The sequence below is a fragment of the Drosophila erecta genome, unplaced genomic scaffold, assembly GCF_003286155.1.
Source record: "Drosophila erecta strain 14021-0224.00,06,07 unplaced genomic scaffold, DereRS2 tig00000126-arrow-pilon, whole genome shotgun sequence".
Classification (NCBI taxonomy): Eukaryota; Metazoa; Arthropoda; class Insecta; order Diptera; family Drosophilidae; genus Drosophila; species Drosophila erecta.
In genome coordinates this window covers 2,919,213-2,938,549 of record NW_020825209.1, presented here as the reverse complement: position 1 = coordinate 2,938,549, position 19,337 = coordinate 2,919,213, and the positions used below count along the sequence as shown (strand labels likewise).

The window sequence follows — 19,337 nt, the reverse complement described above, 5'->3', positions numbered from 1 at the left end:
AAAATATAATATATCACATATCTAACAGCTGGTTTTATAGATTTTTTGGTAAAAAAAAACAAATATAAAATATATATAACAATAATGATTAAAAACGAGTTTTTTTTCCAACTTTATAATATATTTTTTACAAATTATTATTATTATTATATTATATTTACATATCACGGAATTATTAAATAGAAAAAAAAATTATTTGTAATTGGCGCAAAAAACATAACATTACTTTTGGTATTTTTCCCAACACCTGTGCCGTGTGTATTTGTCGGCATTTATTTGCTGCCCGCCGGCGGGCACACTAAACCAAACGAAAATAATTTTGTTACAAAAAAAATCAACAAATCGTATTGTTAAATGGCCGTGCGAACACGAACGACCAGAAATCCGCCGCAGCGCCCGATTCCAAATCAAATCCTCGAGGCAGTCGGTAGTTAATAATACCGCAGAGCGGCCAGATCGGAGGATATATACCATCCATATCCGAGTATCCTCCAACGAGAGATCGGAGCAAATAGAGGAGGAGATCCCGAGTAGATCCAGAGTTACGTGATTCCCGGCGACACGGATTCGATTCTGGCTGGGATTTGGGCTTCGAATTGGAGGATTCCTATCGCCGAATCATTGATGCAACAATGAATGTACGAAAGCGCTCACGTCTGGAAATGGAACTCAGTTCCACCAACACCACCACCACCACTTCCACGTCCTCGTCCTCCATAAACAGCAGTAATCCGAATCTACCAGCTGGCAGCCTCATGACCATTACCAACCACCACACCGCTGATTTGTCGGAGGCCCTGGTCAGCAGTTCCTTTGCCAACGGTCATCAAAGCCTAATTCTAACCAGCGCCATGGGAAATCAGCTGATGAACAGCCAAGGTGCTCAGATATTCCTCACCATATGCGGTGAAGAGAACTCGGAGGATTCACAGGAGTACTATACCATTAAGCAGGAACCCGGCTCCGATCTAGATGTCCATTCGCTGCTGCCCACCAATCTGCAGCTGCCCACCGGCTGTGAGATTTATCTGGTCAAGGATACCGGCGGCTTAATGGGTGAGCCGCCGACCAAGGCGGCCATTAAGCTGGAACTGGATACGTTGAGCGAAAAGCCGCGTCTTCCACCTGTTACAACTTCCTCCTGCACAAAGCCCCTGGTGATAACCACCACCCAGACCGTGAATCCTCCCACTCCAGGTAACGCTACCACCACCAGTGTCCTGTATGGCTCCCACGGCCAGTGCCACGCCCAAGCCCGATCCCAGCCAGAATCCGCTGGCCCAACGCCCTCCAGCAAACTGGAGGCGTACAAGAAACGCGATGACAAGCGTCGTGCCACGCACAACGAAGTCGAACGCCGGCGCCGTGACAAGATCAACAGCTGGATCTTCAAGCTCAAAGAGATGCTGCCCAGCCTGAGCTCCAGCTCCAGTTTCAGCGAGGCCAGCACAAGTCCCAGCACCAGCGGCAGTACGAGTACCAATGGAAGCGCAACTGGAAGTAGCCACTCCAAAGGGAATACCAGCAGTTCCAGCGGACGAACGCCGCCCAATGACTCCAAATCGCAGATCCTGATCAAGGCGTGCGAGTACATCAAGAGCATGCAGGGCGAGATTGACACGTGAGTGGGGTTGCTAGGTCATAGGGGGAAACCACTGAATCGGAAATCCATAATACGTACGCATTTTGTACACTGAGCTGCATGTTTCTATTGATCTACAGCTATGTAATTCATATTCATGTTCAAGAAAGAGTTTGCTATCAGGCTTGTAGATCTAGCCAATCAACTCTATATTCCTCGCTCGCATCATGTATTGCATGCAATCGGGGATAGAATTACCCAGAGTGCGTCCGTCTTTATCCCACATTTTCAGTAGAAATGCGTATTTAAAGTGCTGATATAGGAGTGTTATCTTTCTAGTAAACAAAACCCCTTCGGAACGGGTTTTTTTCGCCACTATCTCGTGCAATATGAGCTGGACTCTCGATTATCCCTGTGATTCAAGTTTTAAACGTACGATTTTCACATACATCCAATGCGGTTTCCCCCTAAGCAAAACGATACACCCACTGCTCACCGAAGATAAACAAACAAACTACTCAATTTTGTCCACCCACAAACAGGCTACGTGACTGTCTGAGGGAGGCGGATGGCCTGCGGGCGAGCAACCAGGCGCTGCGGGAGGAATTGGATCGCCTGAAGCGGCAGCAACAGCTCCAGGAGCGCTTCCACACGGCCGGCGGAAGATCGACCTTCAATGTTACGCTGAATTCGCTAAACAGCTCGGCAACCAGTGATCTTTTCGAGGGAATCGATACGACGCCCAATCTGGCCGCCGTCTCGTCGCTGGGATTCGGCAAGCGTGGCCTACTGATCAGCGATTTCGATGAGTAAGCAAGGCGGCGACGGCGGTGGCGGAATAGGAGTGGAAAGAAAAAATGTGGGTGCACCGATTTGGCTACCGGTTACGGGTTACGGGAATAAACAGAACAATGGAGGCGGATGGACAAGCGCTGGCGCCTTCATAAACATAAACGCCCATCCACCAAAGAATAACGTGCAACGTACACGCAACGCAACACACGCAGTACAATAAACGGACATGACGAGTGATTCCTTGTTATCGCCGCTCTGTTATATGTTATATGTTATATAAGAAGAGCATATTACATATGTGTATGTATGTATATGTATATGCAGTCGAACTTGGGTGACTCAAGCCAAGTTATTGGCCTAACCGCTCTGACAAAAAGCTGTTCTCAATTGAGTTTAATTAACGAGCCACGGCATAACACAGCTGCTTTTGTATGTTATATCTGTTATTGGTATAATTCCGGCCCTCCATAACTCCCTAACTTCTTCCCTCCCCAAAAGTGAGGCAAAAAAAAAAAAACCATGAATATAACGAATTTTTGTACCACGGAAATACGATTCACCCATCTCGCGTTCATTTTCATATTTAGTTTAGGGTTCCGGGATATTAGATCACAAACAAATATTGTTGATAAGAAGCTTTAAGGCACTTTCTGTTCTTCCATGTAGTTGTCCTATGTTACATTACGTTTAAGATATACCTATGTATATTTGTTTCGATTTGCACAGCAAATCTATAACTAAGCCATATATAAAACAATTTCGTTGTGTTCATTTCAGTTGTAGTTTTCACTTTCAACAAGAGCTTGTTGTATTAAATAACATTTTTGTTCAAAGCTGTCATTTAACAAATTGAAAAAATAGTAAAATACCATAAGATAAATATATAGGATTGCTGGCTGAAAGTGAAAGTGTAAACTGAAGTGGTGGACATATAAACAAAGTTTTCGATTCGTTATACAGGAAATTAGTTGTAAGTCTGAAGCTTGAGTAACAAAAGTTCGATTGTATAGATGTTAAATGAGTTTTTTTTTCTATTTTTTGTTTTTTTTAAGAGCACTCAGATCCTCAAGCGGTTTGCCATCATTATATATACCTATGAATTACGTAGAAATACAAGCAAAATCTAAAAGCGTTAACGATACCTACCTATTGCATATATACCTTGAACTAAATCATATTTGGAGCATGTTTGTGCTTGATTTTTCGATTTTATTGTACTGTTTCTCGCACTAATTACCTACAAAATAATGTAACGAAATTATACTATATCTAGTTATATCGTATATATATTATATATATATATATATATATATAGACAAGTGTACATACGTAGTGCAGTCGGTAGAACAGTGGGAATTCGAGGGAGATGCGGCTATATAGTGCCGCACTGCTCGTCGGGGGCGTGTGCACCGTTACAGATAAAACGCTATTGTTGATAAAGAATAATATTATATTTGAGCATAAAGTTGTTGTGAATGTTATATCACTGTTTTCGATATACGACGCTGTTTCAGAAGTATACAGAACAAGGTGTTTTAAATATGATTCATTTGTAATAATACTTAACGAAAATGCCAAAAAAAAAACAAATCAAATCACACCACACAAATGCAAACACACTAAGATTCGGGATTGTAAGAAGGTACTGGGAATTGTATTGTTTAACCCATGGCCGAAACGAAATGGGATCTTGTGTTACTTGTTGCTATCTATATGCAGTACATTACAATAATATCACATTTCTGTCATTTGACAGCTAATAATTCTATTCAATTTCAATAAACGAACTCAGTAATGGTTAACACACAGAATCAATTTCTCATTCAATGGAATTGCTAGCATGCGGGCATCGATTCGTAAGAAGTATATGGTGGTTTGTTTTCACAGCTGTGCCTAGGATTAAATATCAACGTGTCCAGACTCTACAAAACGACACATATTTACATTATCAGTCCCCCACTATCGTAATATATAATATTTCAAAGAATATGTAGTACGAAACATGCATGTGCACATAGTTTTTAGGGAATCAGTCGCCTAGCGTAATCACCCACATGGAGCAAGCCGTGTTCCACGGATGCAATGTGCAGATTGGCTCCATTCATGTACTCCACATTAATTTGGGGATTTTGCAGCTCAGAGATCAGTGTGGAGCAGGCTGCTGCTGGATCCCCGGTGCTAACTAGCATATTCTGTGGGGAAATCACCATTAAAAATCATATGCACTAGTATAGTCCCTTACTTACCGCCCAAAATTCGTTGCCAGGCAGGGCATTTCCATCCCAGGCGTAGGTCACCACGGGCAGCATGTCCTCCGTAAGTTTGTCGCCGGGATTTCTTGCCGAATTTCGGATGCGAATGCCACCTTGGGGATGTTTGTCCACGGGAAAAGTGGCTCCGTCGTACAAGCTGCCCACTCTCGGCAAATGGAACCAGGAGAAGTGCACCACTCCGATGTGGCTAAGGCGTTCGCCAAGTGCCCGCAATCGTCCCTCAAATGATTCAAAGAAGGTGCGCTCCTGCTGACTAGCCGCCTTCCAAACGCCCAGTCCGATGCCCACCACATGGATATAGGCGGGCTTCCCAGCCTTGAATGCTCTATCCTGTGCCTCCAAAAGCAGGGTGTCGAAACTGATGGCATATCGCTTGCGCATAACCTGGTGATCGAATAAGCCCTCAAAAACCTTTTCGAAACGCCCGTTATCACGGGGAGTGTCTCCGTAAATAAAGTCCCTGGGTTCCTCGTAGAACTCTCGCCAGATTCTACGAAAATCGGATGCAGGTGCGGCAGTCTCACTGGACATCGTGCTCAATCCATAACCTTTGGCCTGAGTGTTTTGGGTTTCGGTAATCATGATATCCTGGTACTCCATCACATCGGGGCGCTCGAAGCGAGCTCCAATCAGTCCAATGATCACGCCCTCCCGTTCGATTGTGTCCTTGTTCTGGGTCACCTCACCAGCATTCGCTCTTCTCCCATTGTTGATAAACTCCGAGTGGCAGGACACGTAAAGCAGGGCGGCCAGCTTGATCTCATCGTAGCTGAGCACCGAGGTCAGAGTGAGGGGATCCTTTTCGGCGGGAGTGCCCACCTCCTCGAAGCCCTCGTGTCCAATTTTTCCATCCATTGTGTGGTAGTAGTCGTCACTGCCAAAAAACCACACACATCTCTTCGCCAGAAGGCGCTGCACAAAGTCAACCACAGTCATGTCCTTGTAGATTGCCTTTTCCTGCTCGCTGCCTGTGAAACGATAACTTAATTTCTTCCGGCTTAAAGTTTGTAAAGTTTACGATGCATATCAAAAAGGGCGATAGAGAATAGTCTAAGTCTTTAGACAATTTGTTAACTTTTGATAAGGTGACAAAATTTCCTTACTTAGAATCTTAAAATGTGTAGCTTCTTCGAAACTATGAGAGCCCCCGCTAAACAGAAGGCTCTTTGCTTGTACCCACCGAACTTGAGCTTGTGCTCCAAGAAACTGATGTAGAGCAAGAGGGTCCGTTCGTGGATCACCGGATATGCGGATGCGATCTGTTTCCGTATGTGTTGACTTCGATCCGCCGGTTGAGTTTTCACCCGGCAGGTATCGATGCCAAACTAATGTGGGGAGATGGAATCATTGTCAAAAGATAATTAAGTGACTACGATTGCAATGAGTAATACCTTGGCGGGAAACTTCTCTGATATAGCTTCAAAATGATTCAGATCCACCGAAACGTTAGGTTTTTTCATTTGGCGACATTGTTGCAGCATCTGCTGGGCGAAAACACTTTCCGGGAGATTCGTATGATTAGCAGGCCAAATGGCAGAAGATGACCCGCAAATAGATGTCATTATGCGACTTATGGAAAAGAGATGCACAAACGATCTCAGTAGACTTTTGCGAACCGAAACTTTCGACATTGGTAATATATGTGAAATGAACCGTCAGTGCTGCAAAGCGACGTCAAATATTATATTATAACTTATTTCCACTGGTACGTTACCCACTCAGCAGTTCCATAATTCATCGCTACTCAAAAGCTTTACAAAATTAATTTATTTTCATTAATGTGGAAAATATTTTTGAATTTCCATTTCGAAGTGACAAACTTTTCTCCTGACCACAGCTCTTGTCTCTCTACATTTCTTATAAAACAAGTGATTTTTATTAATTTAATTCAAACGTTCCCAAAGTGGCATTTTCGCCATTCAATGTGTGTCTGAAAATATTTGCTCTTCTGTTTCCATTAAGAGATATTTTTGGTAATTTCGAAAAAATATCAATTTTCATACAAAATTTCTCTAATATAGCGATACATCTCTGTTAATAATTCCTCGAAACAGAAACATACTTTCAAGCACTAGTTACTTTTTACAAGGTATTTTATTTTAATTACAAAAGGATGTTAATCAATTAAATTAAATCTGAGACTGCAACGCATTGTGCACACATTTCCCCCCAGAGTTTTGTGTGCCGCCTTCCTTTGCTACTTCCATCCTGGCTTTCTGGTCGGGATTACACGACGCGCTTGACCTCGAAGAAGCGCTTCAGGTAGTACACCTGGCCCACTGTCATCAGGACCAGCACCAGGGCTTCGAAGGTGGACCACAGCACCACCCGCGAGTTGGTGTTCTCGTTCACCGAGCGATGGATCTTGTCGCGCACCTAAGGGAGTGAATAAATTGAGGTATTAGTCGTGGACGACACAAGGCCCTTAGCAGCCAATAAATACAAATAATGCCCGGGCATATCCTTAGCTTTATCCACTATCCATAGTGGATAGTAAATACATAACCTTTCCTTCTTTATATGCACATATGTACGTATCTGAAAAACGCCACTAGGTATTGTTCATGTGGCAGCTAGAACAAGTCTACCAATTCCGCTCTTAAATCTTCCGACGTGGATCTGTACAAGCAATGCTGGAGGCTTCCAGGCTATGTGGCAGTGATTGACTCGATTGCCACCGTATGCCGTTTCTCTAAATTGCTGCTATATGCTTTTGGCTACATATAAATGGCTAAGCCCTCCAATAAAAGGTTCCTCATCCCCCAATCCTGACTATGTGGCAGCTGGTGGCACCACTTTCCTCTCTTCACTCACATGCATGTACTCCTGTTCGTGCTTGACACTGGTCAGCGTGCCGGAGAGCTCCCGGATCATGTCCTCCAGCTTGGTGTGGCCCACCTCCTCCTCGCCCGGAGCTCCGGGTGCACGTTGCGGTGCCTCTCCCACGTCGATGGAGAACATGACCAGTTTGGGGGTCATGCTGCTGCGCTCGTTGTTGAAGCACACAGTGTAGGTTCCCTTGGCGGGTGCCACAAAGGTGTACTTGCCAGAGGACTCCTTTTCGCTCTCGTGCATCACATGGTTCTCCGGGCCGGTGATCTTGATGTCCACGTCTAGGAAGCCACCGTCAATCACTTCGAAGGTGACGCCTGCAAAGTCACCACCATTTTATCAGTTCAAATCCCTTGTCAAAGACCGTAAATCCACATCTCTAACGTACCAAACTTGGTGCCGCCTTCGACGTTCTCAAAGAAGCATTCCTCATTGTGGGCGTCTACGCTGACGATGAAGGCGTGGCTGGTGTGGCACAGGATCAGCAGGCTGCCCACAAGGAGCAGTACCTTGGCGAGCGTCGATTCCATCGTTTTTCTGGTTACTTTTGGCCTGGTTTTAATCGCTATTAAACGCACTGCAGCCACGTAGTTGTAGTCGATTCGATAGACTCCGATAGGTTTCGACAACTCGAGCATATCGAAGAACAGCAGTTCCCGATAATTTTTAAGACGATAGGCGCCGATAGTCGCGGAAAAATACCGACTCCCGATAGCAAATGTTTATATCGCTTAAAAAACCCACAATGCAAACACTTAAAAGCAAAGTAATTGCCGCGCTCATTTCGTTTAAAGCATTTGCTTTCGTATATGATACATTGCTTTATTTACGTGCGAACTTTTAAACTTTTAGTTTAAACTTTTGGTACATTCCATCACAGTTACAAGTGTTTCAGTATTTTCGTGCTTTGTGTTAATCGATATTTAGTGGTCGTCGTGCAGCGACTATCGATGGTTGCCCACCATTAGAAAACAGAAAGCTAAAAAATGCATAAATTGGCCAGAATTTCGGCATAAATAATAGTATCCCTTGCAAAATTCGCAAGCTGCGTGGCAGGACGAGCAGCTGACCACCAGATCGTTTTGAGGACTCGACATCCAGAACGAAGGTTTCACAGTGGACACTTTTGCAAAAACAGAAAGGGAAAATTGCCAACTCCCACACAAAAAAAGAAAGAAAAAAAAAAATCAGAACGGAAAGTAAAAGGTCAAGTGGTCATCCGAATCCAGGGATATCTTTGCAAGAATGCAGCAGAACTCGGCCAGCAATCCCTTCGCCATGTCCACATATGTGGAGCGGCCTCAAATGGGATTGGACGTCGAATTCGGAGCGGATCCTGCCAGCGGAGCAGCTTTTTTCCAGTCCGATGGACGCAAGCATGATGATCTCAAGCAAATGCTGGACAGCAACAAGGATGGACTCAAGCTGGAGGCCATGAAGCGCATCATTGGGATGATTGCCCGCGGACGGGATGCCAGTGATCTGTTTCCGGCAGTCGTCAAGAATGTGGTGTCCAAGAACATCGAGGTCAAGAAATTGGTCTACGTCTATTTGGTGAGATACGCCGAGGAGCAGCAGGACTTGGCCCTGCTATCCATTTCCACATTTCAGAGGGCTCTCAAGGACCCCAATCAACTTATTCGCGCCTCGGCTCTGCGAGTGTTATCCTCCATACGGGTCAGCATGATTGTGCCCATCGTAATGCTGGCCATCCGGGATAGTGCCGCGGATTTGAGTCCGTATGTGCGGAAAACAGCAGCGCATGCAATCCCCAAGTTGTATTCCCTGGATGCGGATCAAAAGGATGAACTGGTCATGGTCATTGAGAAGCTCTTATCGGATCGCACTACCCTAGTGGTGGGATCAGCGGTGATGGCCTTTGACGAGGTGGGTCTGCTGCGTAAAAACAAAAAACCATTTCCCTCTGTATACCAAGGGTCTTTATTCGTAGGTTTGTCCGGAGCGTGTAGACTTGATTCACAAGAACTACCGCAAGCTGTGCACTTTCCTCCTGGATGTGGACGAATGGGGTCAGGTGATAATCATTAATATGTTGACCCGCTACGCGCGCACTCAGTTCATTGATCCCAATGCGGATGAGGATGATCTGGTTAACGATGGCTTGGGCGAAACGCCTGTTAACGAACGCTTCTACGACGAATCCTCGCACTCGTCTTCCCACAGCGATGATGGCAGTAGCGATGAAAAAAACAAGTCGCGTACCAACAATAATAATAATGGCGGCGGAAATGGCAGTAAGACACCCAGTTCTCCGAGCAACAGCTACCACATCGATGTGGATCATCGTTTGTTGTTGAGGCAAACGAAACCACTGCTCCAATCGCGAAATGCCTCCGTGGTGATGGCAGTGGCGCAGCTCTATCATCATGTGGCACCCAGGAATGAAGTGCAACTGATTGCCAAGGCACTAATACGACTGCTTCGATCGCATAAAGAAGTTCAGAGCGTGGTCCTCAATTGCATTGCCTCGATGTCCACCAAGCGAAAGGCGATCTTTGAGCCGCATCTCAAGTCGTTCTTTGTGCGCACCAGCGATCCCACGCACATAAAACTTCTCAAGCTGGATATTCTCACCAATCTGGCGTCGGCGGGCAGTATTTCGCTCATCCTGCGCGAATTTCAAACCTACATTTCCAGCAGCGATCGTTCGTTTGTGGCGGCCACTATTCAGGCCATTGGACGATGTGCATCTAGCATTAAAGAGGTTACCGAGACCTGCTTGAGTGGTCTGGTGCATCTACTGTCCAACCATGACGGTGCGTTTAGCTTTCTTTAAGCAGTTTGTATATCAATTTTTAACTTTTATTCCGTTCAGAGCACGTGGTGGCCGAAAGTGTGGTGGTGATTAAGCGTCTCCTGCAAACGAAAGCCGCCGAGCACTTTGAGATTATCACCCAGATGGCCAAGCTGATCGACTATATCAATGTGCCGGCAGCTAGGGCAGCCATCATATGGCTTATAGGCGAATACAACGAAAAGGTGCCGCTGATTGCCCCAGATGTGCTGCGCAAGATGGCCAAATCGTTTGTCGATGAGCAGGATGTGGTGAAGCTGCAGGTCCTGAACCTAGGCGTTAAACTCTATCTGACGAATCCAGAGCAGACGTCGTTGCTGTGTCAGTACGTCTTTACGCTGGCCCGCTATGATCCCAACTACGATGTCCGTGATCGCGCCCGTTTTTTGCGCCAAATCATCTTTCCGGCGAGCGGAACGAGCTCGGTGCTCAGCCAGCATGCCCGCCAAGTTTTTCTCGCCAGCAAACCGGCTCCGGTGCCGGAGAGTAAATACCGGGATGGCAACACCTTCCAGTTAGGATCGCTGTCCCATTACCTGAACATGCCAGCGACTGGCTACAAGGAATTGCCCGCCTTTCCGGTGATTCCACCGGACTCATCGGTACGCAATATAGCTGGATTTATGCAGGACAAGCTGCCGGGCGAAGATTCGCCATCAGGACATTCCAAGGATACATCCGGCCGGGAAGGCGGTAAGGAAAAGGGTGCTGGCGGCGGGAAGGGTTTCCTCTCTGAGTCGGACGACAAGTCCTCCGCGTACTCGGAATCAGGGAGCAGCAGTGGCAGCGGCACCAGCGACAGTGAATCTGATAGCGATGGCAGCGGGAGCAGCGATGAGGAGGAGGAGCAAAAGCAGCAGCTGCCAAAGGTTTCCTCGGTGAAGGAGCGGCTTGTCGATGCTGGAAGCAATGAGCTAGCCGCTACTTCTTCGCCGGTCAAAGCCACTACAAACAATAATAACAATGCGACTGGCTCATCAGGAACATCGGACAGCGAGGATTCATCGGCGTACAGTGGCAGTAGTAGTAGTGATGACAGCGCTTCCGGTAGCGATAATGAAGTGAAAAAGAACGAATCGGAAATGAAGCCGGAGAAGTTGAAAGAGGAGCAGGAGAAACAGCCGGAGCAAACACCCGCCAAGGGCAATCTGGATCTGCTTCTCGATCTGGATGACATTCCGCCCATTGGTCCTGTGATGACGCCCTCATTGGGAGGATTCCTGACACCTGGTAACTAGTTGCATCCCCAAATAGAGCTCTTTCTATAATAATTCGTTGCTAGGCACTCCAATGGTGGCTGGACAGGCGGCGCCACTACAGCCGCAGCACGCCCGCAATCGGGTGGAGTTGGTGGGTCCCTCGCACATCGAGTTCAAGCACAAGGAGCTGCTTAACAAGGTCAGTGGCCATGGGCTGCATTTGGCCTACCGTTTCACCCGCTCCCCGCATCTCTACTCCTCGAGCATGTGCTCCATTGAGCTGCAGTTCCAGAATCGTGGCGAGAAAGAGATTACGGCCATTCGTCTGGGTCAAAAAACTCTGCCGGCGGGCATGCAATTGAATGAGTTTGCGCCAATTAGTGTTCTCCAGCCTCAGCAAACAGCCAGTGGAGTGCTGGGCGTGGATTTCAATGATTCGACGCATGCTGTAGACCTGGAGCTTCTCTCAAGTGCAGGCAGTTCACGGTTGCAATTGAAGCCGCCGGTGGGCGAGCTGGTGAGATCCGTCCAGATCGGCGAGAGCTGTCATCGCGAGGAGCGGGCAAAGCTCCGTGGAATGAACGAGCACCAGTGCGAGTTGCGTGGTCTGAGGCAGGATCTAATCGATGTGGCCGCGTTGCGGCAAAAGGTTTTCGAGTCCATCAACGTGGCGCACACGCACAGCTCTTCCAGCGGCCAGCTACACTGTTTCGCCGGTCAAACCCTGAGCTCCAAAAGCCTCGTGCTGCTCACTCTCCACTGGAAAACGGAGGATGCCCTCACGCTGCTGGTCAACTGCGAGAAAATGGTCATTGGATCCATGGTGCTCAACGAACTGCGCAATGCTCTGCAGCTCAGTTTCGCCATGTGAGCGATGGACACGAATGCAAGCGAGACAGCAGCGAACAAAATCGTGGAGGAATAATCCCTCTGGAGCAGGGCTACTCAACTGAGAACAAGGCAAAGCCGTTTAACTACGTAAACATAGCATTCATATTTAGCTATACACTTGTAAAAGGGCGGGGACAACGTAATCTTTGAGAAGTTGATAACATTAGTTGAGATTACAGGTTTTTAATTCCAGTTTCGAGAGATTAAATGTGCACAGTGTAACAGATGAAACTTTAGTGTTCGCAAACGTAATTTAAATTGCAACCGTATTTATAATATTCTTTAAATTGTTAAAAACTGAATGAAAAGTGATGCCAACCCCCATATACATAATATGCTACAAAACTATATTTATTGTTATACACATTTGCAAATTCCTAATGAAACTTATTGAAATGGGAAATATGCAACTTGCTATATATTTTTATCCGCTTATACTAAGATATTTTGCAGAAATGTGTCACCATTTCCTTTTATGAATGGATGAACACAACTTGAGATTAGTGTAGCTTTCATATCCAAATCGAAGATCAATCAAGGATTACTAAGCGCCCCGCCCGCCCGAATATAAATGAATCTTGCTCCTAACGCTTTTAATATTCCTATATACAAACTGCAACCACAAATTCCGGATGAAGTGAGGTCTTATAATTGATTGAACTTGAATCGTTGCCGATCCAAATCCTATCCTCCAATCCATCCTACTTAGCTAGGCGTGTGTGTAATGTATGTATGAGTAATCGAAACGTATTTGTAAAGTGTTTGATGTTGTAAATCTGTTGCCTTCGTGCTCTATGCGGCCTTCTTCAAATCGTAGCAAAGACAAACGAATATCGAATCTATATATTATATATTATATTCATACAATAAACAGCGCAAATTCTGGCAAAGTGAACAAAAGAAACGTATTATAATAAAACAAGAAAACCAAACTGTTAATCTGCCTGAAACAAATAAGCTGAATCTTCGCATTGAAAAGCTGAAATAAAAGCTTACATTTTAAATTGAGAACGCCTTACCTGTTTTGGGTAATCCAATCAAGTGGTTTAACTTTAATATGGCGACACATGTTCAGAAAAAAATGCTTTTTCCACAAGTTTTCATTTATTTGATGTTTATTCACGCTTGTTCTTGTTACTTTCTCCACTCACCAAACAGAATATAAGAAGTCAGCAATGGCAAATTTTGAAATGCAAAAGAACTTTTTCACACATAGTCGAATTTTAAGAAGTTGAATTCCTTAAAATCCAAGTAGACTTCTCTGCACATATGTATATATTTCCTGCTTCTGTCGCTTGAAAGTCGGGGGGTACTTTAAAATAACTCCGTGGAAAATCATAGAAGGGGACATACTGACATACATAACTCATTCCTCAAATCCTATGCTGATTTATCCAAATCCATCTGTGTTCTAGGTGTTGGTGTTGGTGTCGGTGTCGGTGTATTTGTAGCTGTATTTTTTGTGTTCTAATTTGGGTTCTGCACAATTAAAAAGCTCAATTTCATGCTTATCAATATAAACGAGTTAGTTAGATCGCTAGGTTAGTAATGTTTAGTTTAGTTTTGGATTCGCTGCTGCACTTAAAGATCTCAAGTAGTAGTTTTAGTAGTTGTAGTTTTCGGTTAGGCTAGGCTTTAAGATCAACGGCTTGAAAGTTCCGAGTGATAAGTGAAGAAATATGGGTTTTGGGGATGCTATATAATGATTAGGGGATAGATAGCATGTACGAATAGTATGTATGTATGTATTAATGTAATTTTGGGTAATATGGCATGGGTATATGTATGTAATAATGGGAAGTGAGTAGTTCTTGACAGGCATATAGTAGAGCGTTTGTATATAGTGTCCTGGGGTAGTATCGTTCTCTTCTCATTTTCGCTATTCTGTATACACGTTATATAATATGCCACGGCCTTCGTTCGCTTAACTTCATATAAAACTAGTTTTTTTTTCAATTTTTTTTTTCGGTTTTTTGTTTTTTAAATGTATATGCAAGATGTATATATCGATTTATGCAGTATGTGTGTATGTCTAAGGATGATTTTCAATCACTTATTGTTACGTACGGTGTTTGGTATAACATGCTTCGCTTGGACTAGCTCGATGGCCTCTTTCTCCACCTCTCCCGTTTTGTCTACCTTCAGATTCATCAGATCCGGATCCTTCAAATCTTTCCTTCCCTACTCTCTAACTTCAATAACATATAAAGCATTGGTTTGGTTTCCTTTTCTTTTTTGGGTGTCTTAAATGGGCAACGAAATAGTTATCGCTTATCGCACAAACGATTTTTTCGATTATGCCTCGATTACCGAGACTATATAATCGATAAGCATCGATAGCTGCGAAGCGAAGCATTGAGAGGGCCTAAAACGGACGGATTGCTACCGTTAGTCAACGGCTAACCGTTCGATGCCTGTTGTTAGTGCATTTAAGTCGTTAAGTTTTTGTTTTTATCACTCTCTCTTCCTTTTTGTTTGTTATCGTTTTTTTTTTTTGTTTAATTATCGTTATCGTTATGCATAAGTATTAGCCTGAGGTGCTCCGAATCGAGATCAGTTGTGAGGTCTAGAGCAATTAACTATTACGGTGTTATATCCTAGTTATCCGTTAGAAATCTGGGCTTCCACAGTTTACCTCCTTTCACCGATCTTTCACTCTTTCTTGTGATTTTCTGTGTACGGTTTTGGGTGTTTTTTTCATCTTTTTTTGTTTTCTTTTTCTTTTTTTTTGATTACGCCATTATTATGCAGTTATATATGCACTTACGCAGGAATAGCTGTACCGTGAAGCATACAGCTATTCCTGTGCGAGTGTAAGTGCCTTTTTGCTTGTTGCGTGTGTGTTGTGTGTGTGTGAGACGTGACTATGGCCATATATATAATAAATATAGTCCAATAGCACCGGGTGTTTATCGACTTTGCTTAGTGGGTTAAACTGCAGCTCCGTCTAAGGCCGCGTGCTTAGAGCTTCTTGTACCAGTAAAGATAGTGCTCCCCATCCTCGACCATTAGCTCGTCCACACCTGCAATGGTTCGCATTGAAATGACCGCCAACTCGGGGAAGCCCCTTTTTGTATACAGTGAAACCTCTCTGACTCTAATCATGAATATCTAGTGTTTACGCTTAGTTGCGAGCAGAGTGGCAAAGATATTCATTTGTGTCAGAGATTCTTCACTGTAATCCAACTCCAAATTAAACTTACCAACAGGCGCAATAAGCTGATTCCCGGGCGTATTATTGGGATCGGGCAACTCTGGCAATCGATAAAGTAGCCAGTAGTGATACCTAAATAATCAGTTTGTAGGGACGTCATTATTGTTTAAATATTTATAGTATGGATCTGAGTAAGACTCACCCTCGAGGCTCCTCCTTTTTGCCATACAGGGTGTGCACATAGTGACCATTGGGCCATTCACGCGCCTCGAAAATGAATCTGGAAGATATTAGTCATAGATATTGATTGATTGTATTGTTTGATTGGGTGATTTTTACCTGGGATCCATTTCGGCCGCTTGGGTCATGGCCTTGAAGAAGCTGGTGTTCTTGGGTGAGACGAGTGACAGGGAGAAGGACTCGGTCACATTGGATCCCACCCAAAGTGTGTACGTGTAGGAGATGTTCTTGGCATCCGACTCTTCTGCGGAGGAACTAAGTCCGAAGGGCACCGCCAACTTGGGCTCGCCGTTCTCTGTGCGGGAAAAAATAGAGCTCAGTAGAAGGTAATCTTATAGTAGATCAATTGAAATGGTATCCCAAATCTCTACTCCTGTAACACATTACTAGACTTCAAAATGCGGGCATTCCATATCAGAGCAATTATGTTACAACTTTTGCCCTACCTATTGGTTAATTTATTTACATATACCCATTAATATTTGGGACCGCCAGAGACCGTACTCACCCGTAGGATCACTGCTCTCGCGTATCACATGGTCGCACTGCAGTGCGCGCACTGCACCCAATCCCTTCCAGCCCAAAGCGAGGATGATGTCCGCCGTGAGGCCCACACCGATATCGGGTTCCTGGCCATCCTGCAGCGGTTCCTCGCTCCATCCTCCATCCGCCCGCTGGCGACTCAAGATGTAGCGCGATGCGGCTGTGCGGTTCCAATGACCAGCCGGATCGTACTCCAAATCCTGTAGAGCCTGCATGGCGAGCGCTGTGCTCCTAAGCGATCCGAAACTACCGCGCTGATCCTGCAGACTGGCCAGTCCCCTCGCCGGTCGTCGGACAAAGTGTTGCAGATGGCGATGGCGATGATCGGTGACGATGCATCGCAAGGCCAGGATCACCATGGCAATGGCATCAACGCTCTGGTCCGTCACTCCGCTGGCAATGTCCAGAAGCCGCCGGATCTGGCGTTTCCTCACATGGGCCGCCGAACTGCAGGCCGACAGCGTGGTCAGTGCGAACTCAATATCCTGGGCCGGCTCATGATGCTGCAGTGTGGCCACCAGGTCGTGGCCATGGAAGTGCTTCGGGTCCTTGCATAGGGAACCCAAGGCCAGCACGTATCTGGCCAGCTTGTCGAGATCCAGGGGCTTTGGGAGCGTATGATGGCGATCCAGCATGGCCAGTATCTCGATCTCCATTTCCTTCACGGATAGCGTATCCTCCAGCTCTTGGATGACCTGAACATGGCCATCTACACTATCGTTGGGATCTCGGCCGCCGGAAAGCTCCTTGGCCAGGATAACCACATGGGTATCGTTGCCCCAGCCGTAGTCCGAAGCCCTCTTCTCCTTCAGCCAATCCAGAGCTCGCAGGATGGCCTCCTGTTCCCCCTTTGTGGGCGGTGCCTGACCAATTGTCTGATGTTCGGGGGGTGTACCACTTCCATTCAGGGCGGTGGGAGTGGCCAGGATGAGGGACTCCTGCTGATCTATACCGGAAATGGCAGCTGTCGTTGTACTCAAGGAGGAAACGGAACTGGAGTTGCTGTTGGCATTGCTAATATTGCTGTTGCTGCTGGGCAAACCGCTGATGTTTCTGCTGTGACTGCTCGTGTTGCTGTTGGCATTGCCAGTTTGTTCATCGCTGGCTTCGTTGTTTGTATTCAGGTTGCCGCTACTGGCTGTTTGATTATCCAATTCGGTGGAAATGGGCGCCACCACCGAGGAGGTCGTGCTAAAGCTTACGGAAATTGGCGAGGAGGAAGGTAACGCCGCCAGAGTCATATTCTCCGCCAAGGAAACCACTGTTGCCGAGCCATTTGCAAAGAAGAAAAGGACGAGGAGTAACAGCCACGGCGGCGACGACAGCGACAACATCCTGAAGAGAATTCTAAAAAGAAAGCAAAGGATAAAGCGTTGAAACGGAATTGTTATGGTTTCCAAGGAAATCTCAATCAAAGTTAAAAAACAACAAAAATCAGGGAGGCACATAAAACTATTATACTTCAGCTATTTCTTGTATAATTAAGGTGTCCAAAAAAGAAGTTTAAGTCTGGAACAACTACTATCGAAATAATCGACTTAGCGTGCCCAAGGTATCGGTTTCGCAAATTCTATTATAGTTTGGTGTCAGAATAGATGTTGTTATTAAGCACAGAGGGGCAAGCAAGAGGGGCAAATTAAGGATGGGTGACGAAGGATGAGCACAAAGCAGAGACGGAGGACTCGAGGCGTTGCCTTGAACTGAATTTCGCAGGAAACACGTCATGCGACCTATCGATAATTGGCAAACCTGGCGATCGATATCGGCCAACGTCTATTTAAAAAAAAAAAAAACAAAAACAAACAAATAAACGAAAAAAAAGAGCACTTAGTCATCACATCAAATAAGTGCAACAGCAACAACTTGGCTGTCAGACAAAGGTCTTCGTGTCCTGCGTATGCGCTTGTATTTGTGCGTGCGTGCTTGTGTGTGTTCCTGTGTGTTTGGGTGTGCTTGTGTGTGTTTGTGGGGGATGGAAAGTGGGCGATGAGTGGGTGGGCGGGTATCGTGGGCGAAAGGGGGCGTGGTGTGCGGCAGCTGCGAACGTTCAATTGCCTTTGACAATAAAGAGTTCATTGCGACGACGACGACAACAACAACAACAACAGCACAACACACTCCAAAAAGCTTACATAATAATACAATAACAACAAAGGCCGAGCCGCCAAGGATAAAAGGCAAATGAAGTCCCGTTATCAACCTATATGCAATCTATATACACGTATGCAAATGTATATAAACTCCTATGTAATCCACAATCCAACTTCTCGCCTTTGTTCGATTTTGACACACTTGAAAGCCTAGGATTTGTATCCTTTTTCGCCCGCTTTTCCTTCGGACCGCGGGATTGTACTTATTATTTTCTTCTATTTGGTGTCGGTATTAAAGTTAGCGTTTCTTTTTGCGGGCGGGGCGAGGGATTTCTCGATATTCGCGTTTTTCGCCAGCGTTTCCTGCGATTTTTTGATTTTCAATGTTCTCAGACCGTTCCTTGCAGGGCTGCCAGGTTTTCTAAAGCTTGAATTGTCTAAAAAAGGACAAAAGCTTACGAGTAATTGTTTGAAAAGGACGATAGGAAATCGATTAGCGATAGTCCATGCATTACAGCCCTGGGTGGCGGTCTACAATAAATTGGTTTTGCAACTTTGCTAAGGCGCAGCTTGTGCTACGCTCCGTCAGATGGCGCTGCTAGCGGTTATTTGGCGAAAGACAGGGTCGTTCAATCGTTTGAATTTTGGCGGAAACTGTTTTGTAAATTATAGAAAAATGTAATTATGCATAAATATTGGTGGGCAATTATGAATTCTATTATATAATAAACTGTGCCAACATAAGTTGTGTTTTGCGATTTTGGCAATTAGCAAAGATATTTTCCCCTCCTCCATTTCGCGATTTCGGGATGAAAGTGACACTCCGTCCATCAGCACTTTAGTCATACAGTCAGTTGGATGGACTAGCTGGATACGTAATTCGATATACTTTGTGCCGGCCGCAAAAGCCGACAATCAAAATG

At 45.3% G+C, this 19,337-nt stretch overlaps 5 protein-coding genes across 5 annotated transcripts; 2 read left to right on the top strand and 3 right to left on the bottom strand.

Moving 5' to 3' along the window:
* Window positions 1-262: 262 nt before the first annotated feature.
* Window positions 263-3,819, top strand: LOC6550919. Its single transcript, XM_001976850.3, has 2 exons — window positions 263-1,621; window positions 2,125-3,819. The coding sequence occupies exons 1-2, from the start codon at window positions 633-635 to the stop codon at window positions 2,393-2,395; spliced, it is 1,260 nt and encodes a 419-aa protein (XP_001976886.1). The 5' UTR covers window positions 263-632; the 3' UTR covers window positions 2,396-3,819.
* Window positions 3,820-4,322: 503 nt separating this feature from the next.
* Window positions 4,323-6,377, bottom strand: LOC6550918. Its single transcript, XM_001976849.3, has 5 exons — window positions 6,365-6,377; window positions 6,042-6,311; window positions 5,831-5,975; window positions 4,624-5,618; window positions 4,323-4,569 (listed from the first exon to the last, which is right to left on the bottom strand). Exons 2-5 carry the CDS (start codon window positions 6,279-6,281, stop codon window positions 4,399-4,401), a joined length of 1,551 nt encoding a protein of 516 aa, XP_001976885.1. The 5' UTR covers window positions 6,282-6,311; window positions 6,365-6,377; the 3' UTR covers window positions 4,323-4,398.
* Window positions 6,378-6,719: 342 nt separating this feature from the next.
* Window positions 6,720-8,134, bottom strand: LOC6550917 (transmembrane emp24 domain-containing protein 2). Its single transcript, XM_001976848.3, has 3 exons — window positions 7,871-8,134; window positions 7,465-7,799; window positions 6,720-7,026 (listed from the first exon to the last, which is right to left on the bottom strand). The coding sequence occupies exons 1-3, from the start codon at window positions 8,118-8,120 to the stop codon at window positions 6,877-6,879; spliced, it is 735 nt and encodes a 244-aa protein (XP_001976884.2). The 5' UTR covers window positions 8,121-8,134; the 3' UTR covers window positions 6,720-6,876.
* A 263-nt stretch (window positions 8,135-8,397) lies between these two features.
* Window positions 8,398-13,009, top strand: LOC6550916 (AP-3 complex subunit beta-2). The gene is made up of 4 exons (XM_001976847.3): window positions 8,398-9,369; window positions 9,434-10,259; window positions 10,319-11,527; window positions 11,580-13,009. Exons 1-4 carry the CDS (start codon window positions 8,728-8,730, stop codon window positions 12,365-12,367), a joined length of 3,465 nt encoding a protein of 1,154 aa, XP_001976883.1. The 5' UTR covers window positions 8,398-8,727; the 3' UTR covers window positions 12,368-13,009.
* Window positions 13,010-14,871: 1,862 nt separating this feature from the next.
* LOC6550915 (uncharacterized protein CG3556) lies at window positions 14,872-18,847 on the bottom strand. The gene is made up of 6 exons (XM_026982230.1): window positions 18,525-18,847; window positions 16,290-17,671; window positions 15,881-16,076; window positions 15,744-15,821; window positions 15,591-15,673; window positions 14,872-15,410 (listed from the first exon to the last, which is right to left on the bottom strand). The coding sequence occupies exons 2-6, from the start codon at window positions 17,656-17,658 to the stop codon at window positions 15,349-15,351; spliced, it is 1,788 nt and encodes a 595-aa protein (XP_026838031.1). The 5' UTR covers window positions 17,659-17,671; window positions 18,525-18,847; the 3' UTR covers window positions 14,872-15,348.
* Window positions 18,848-19,337: the final 490 nt, after the last annotated feature.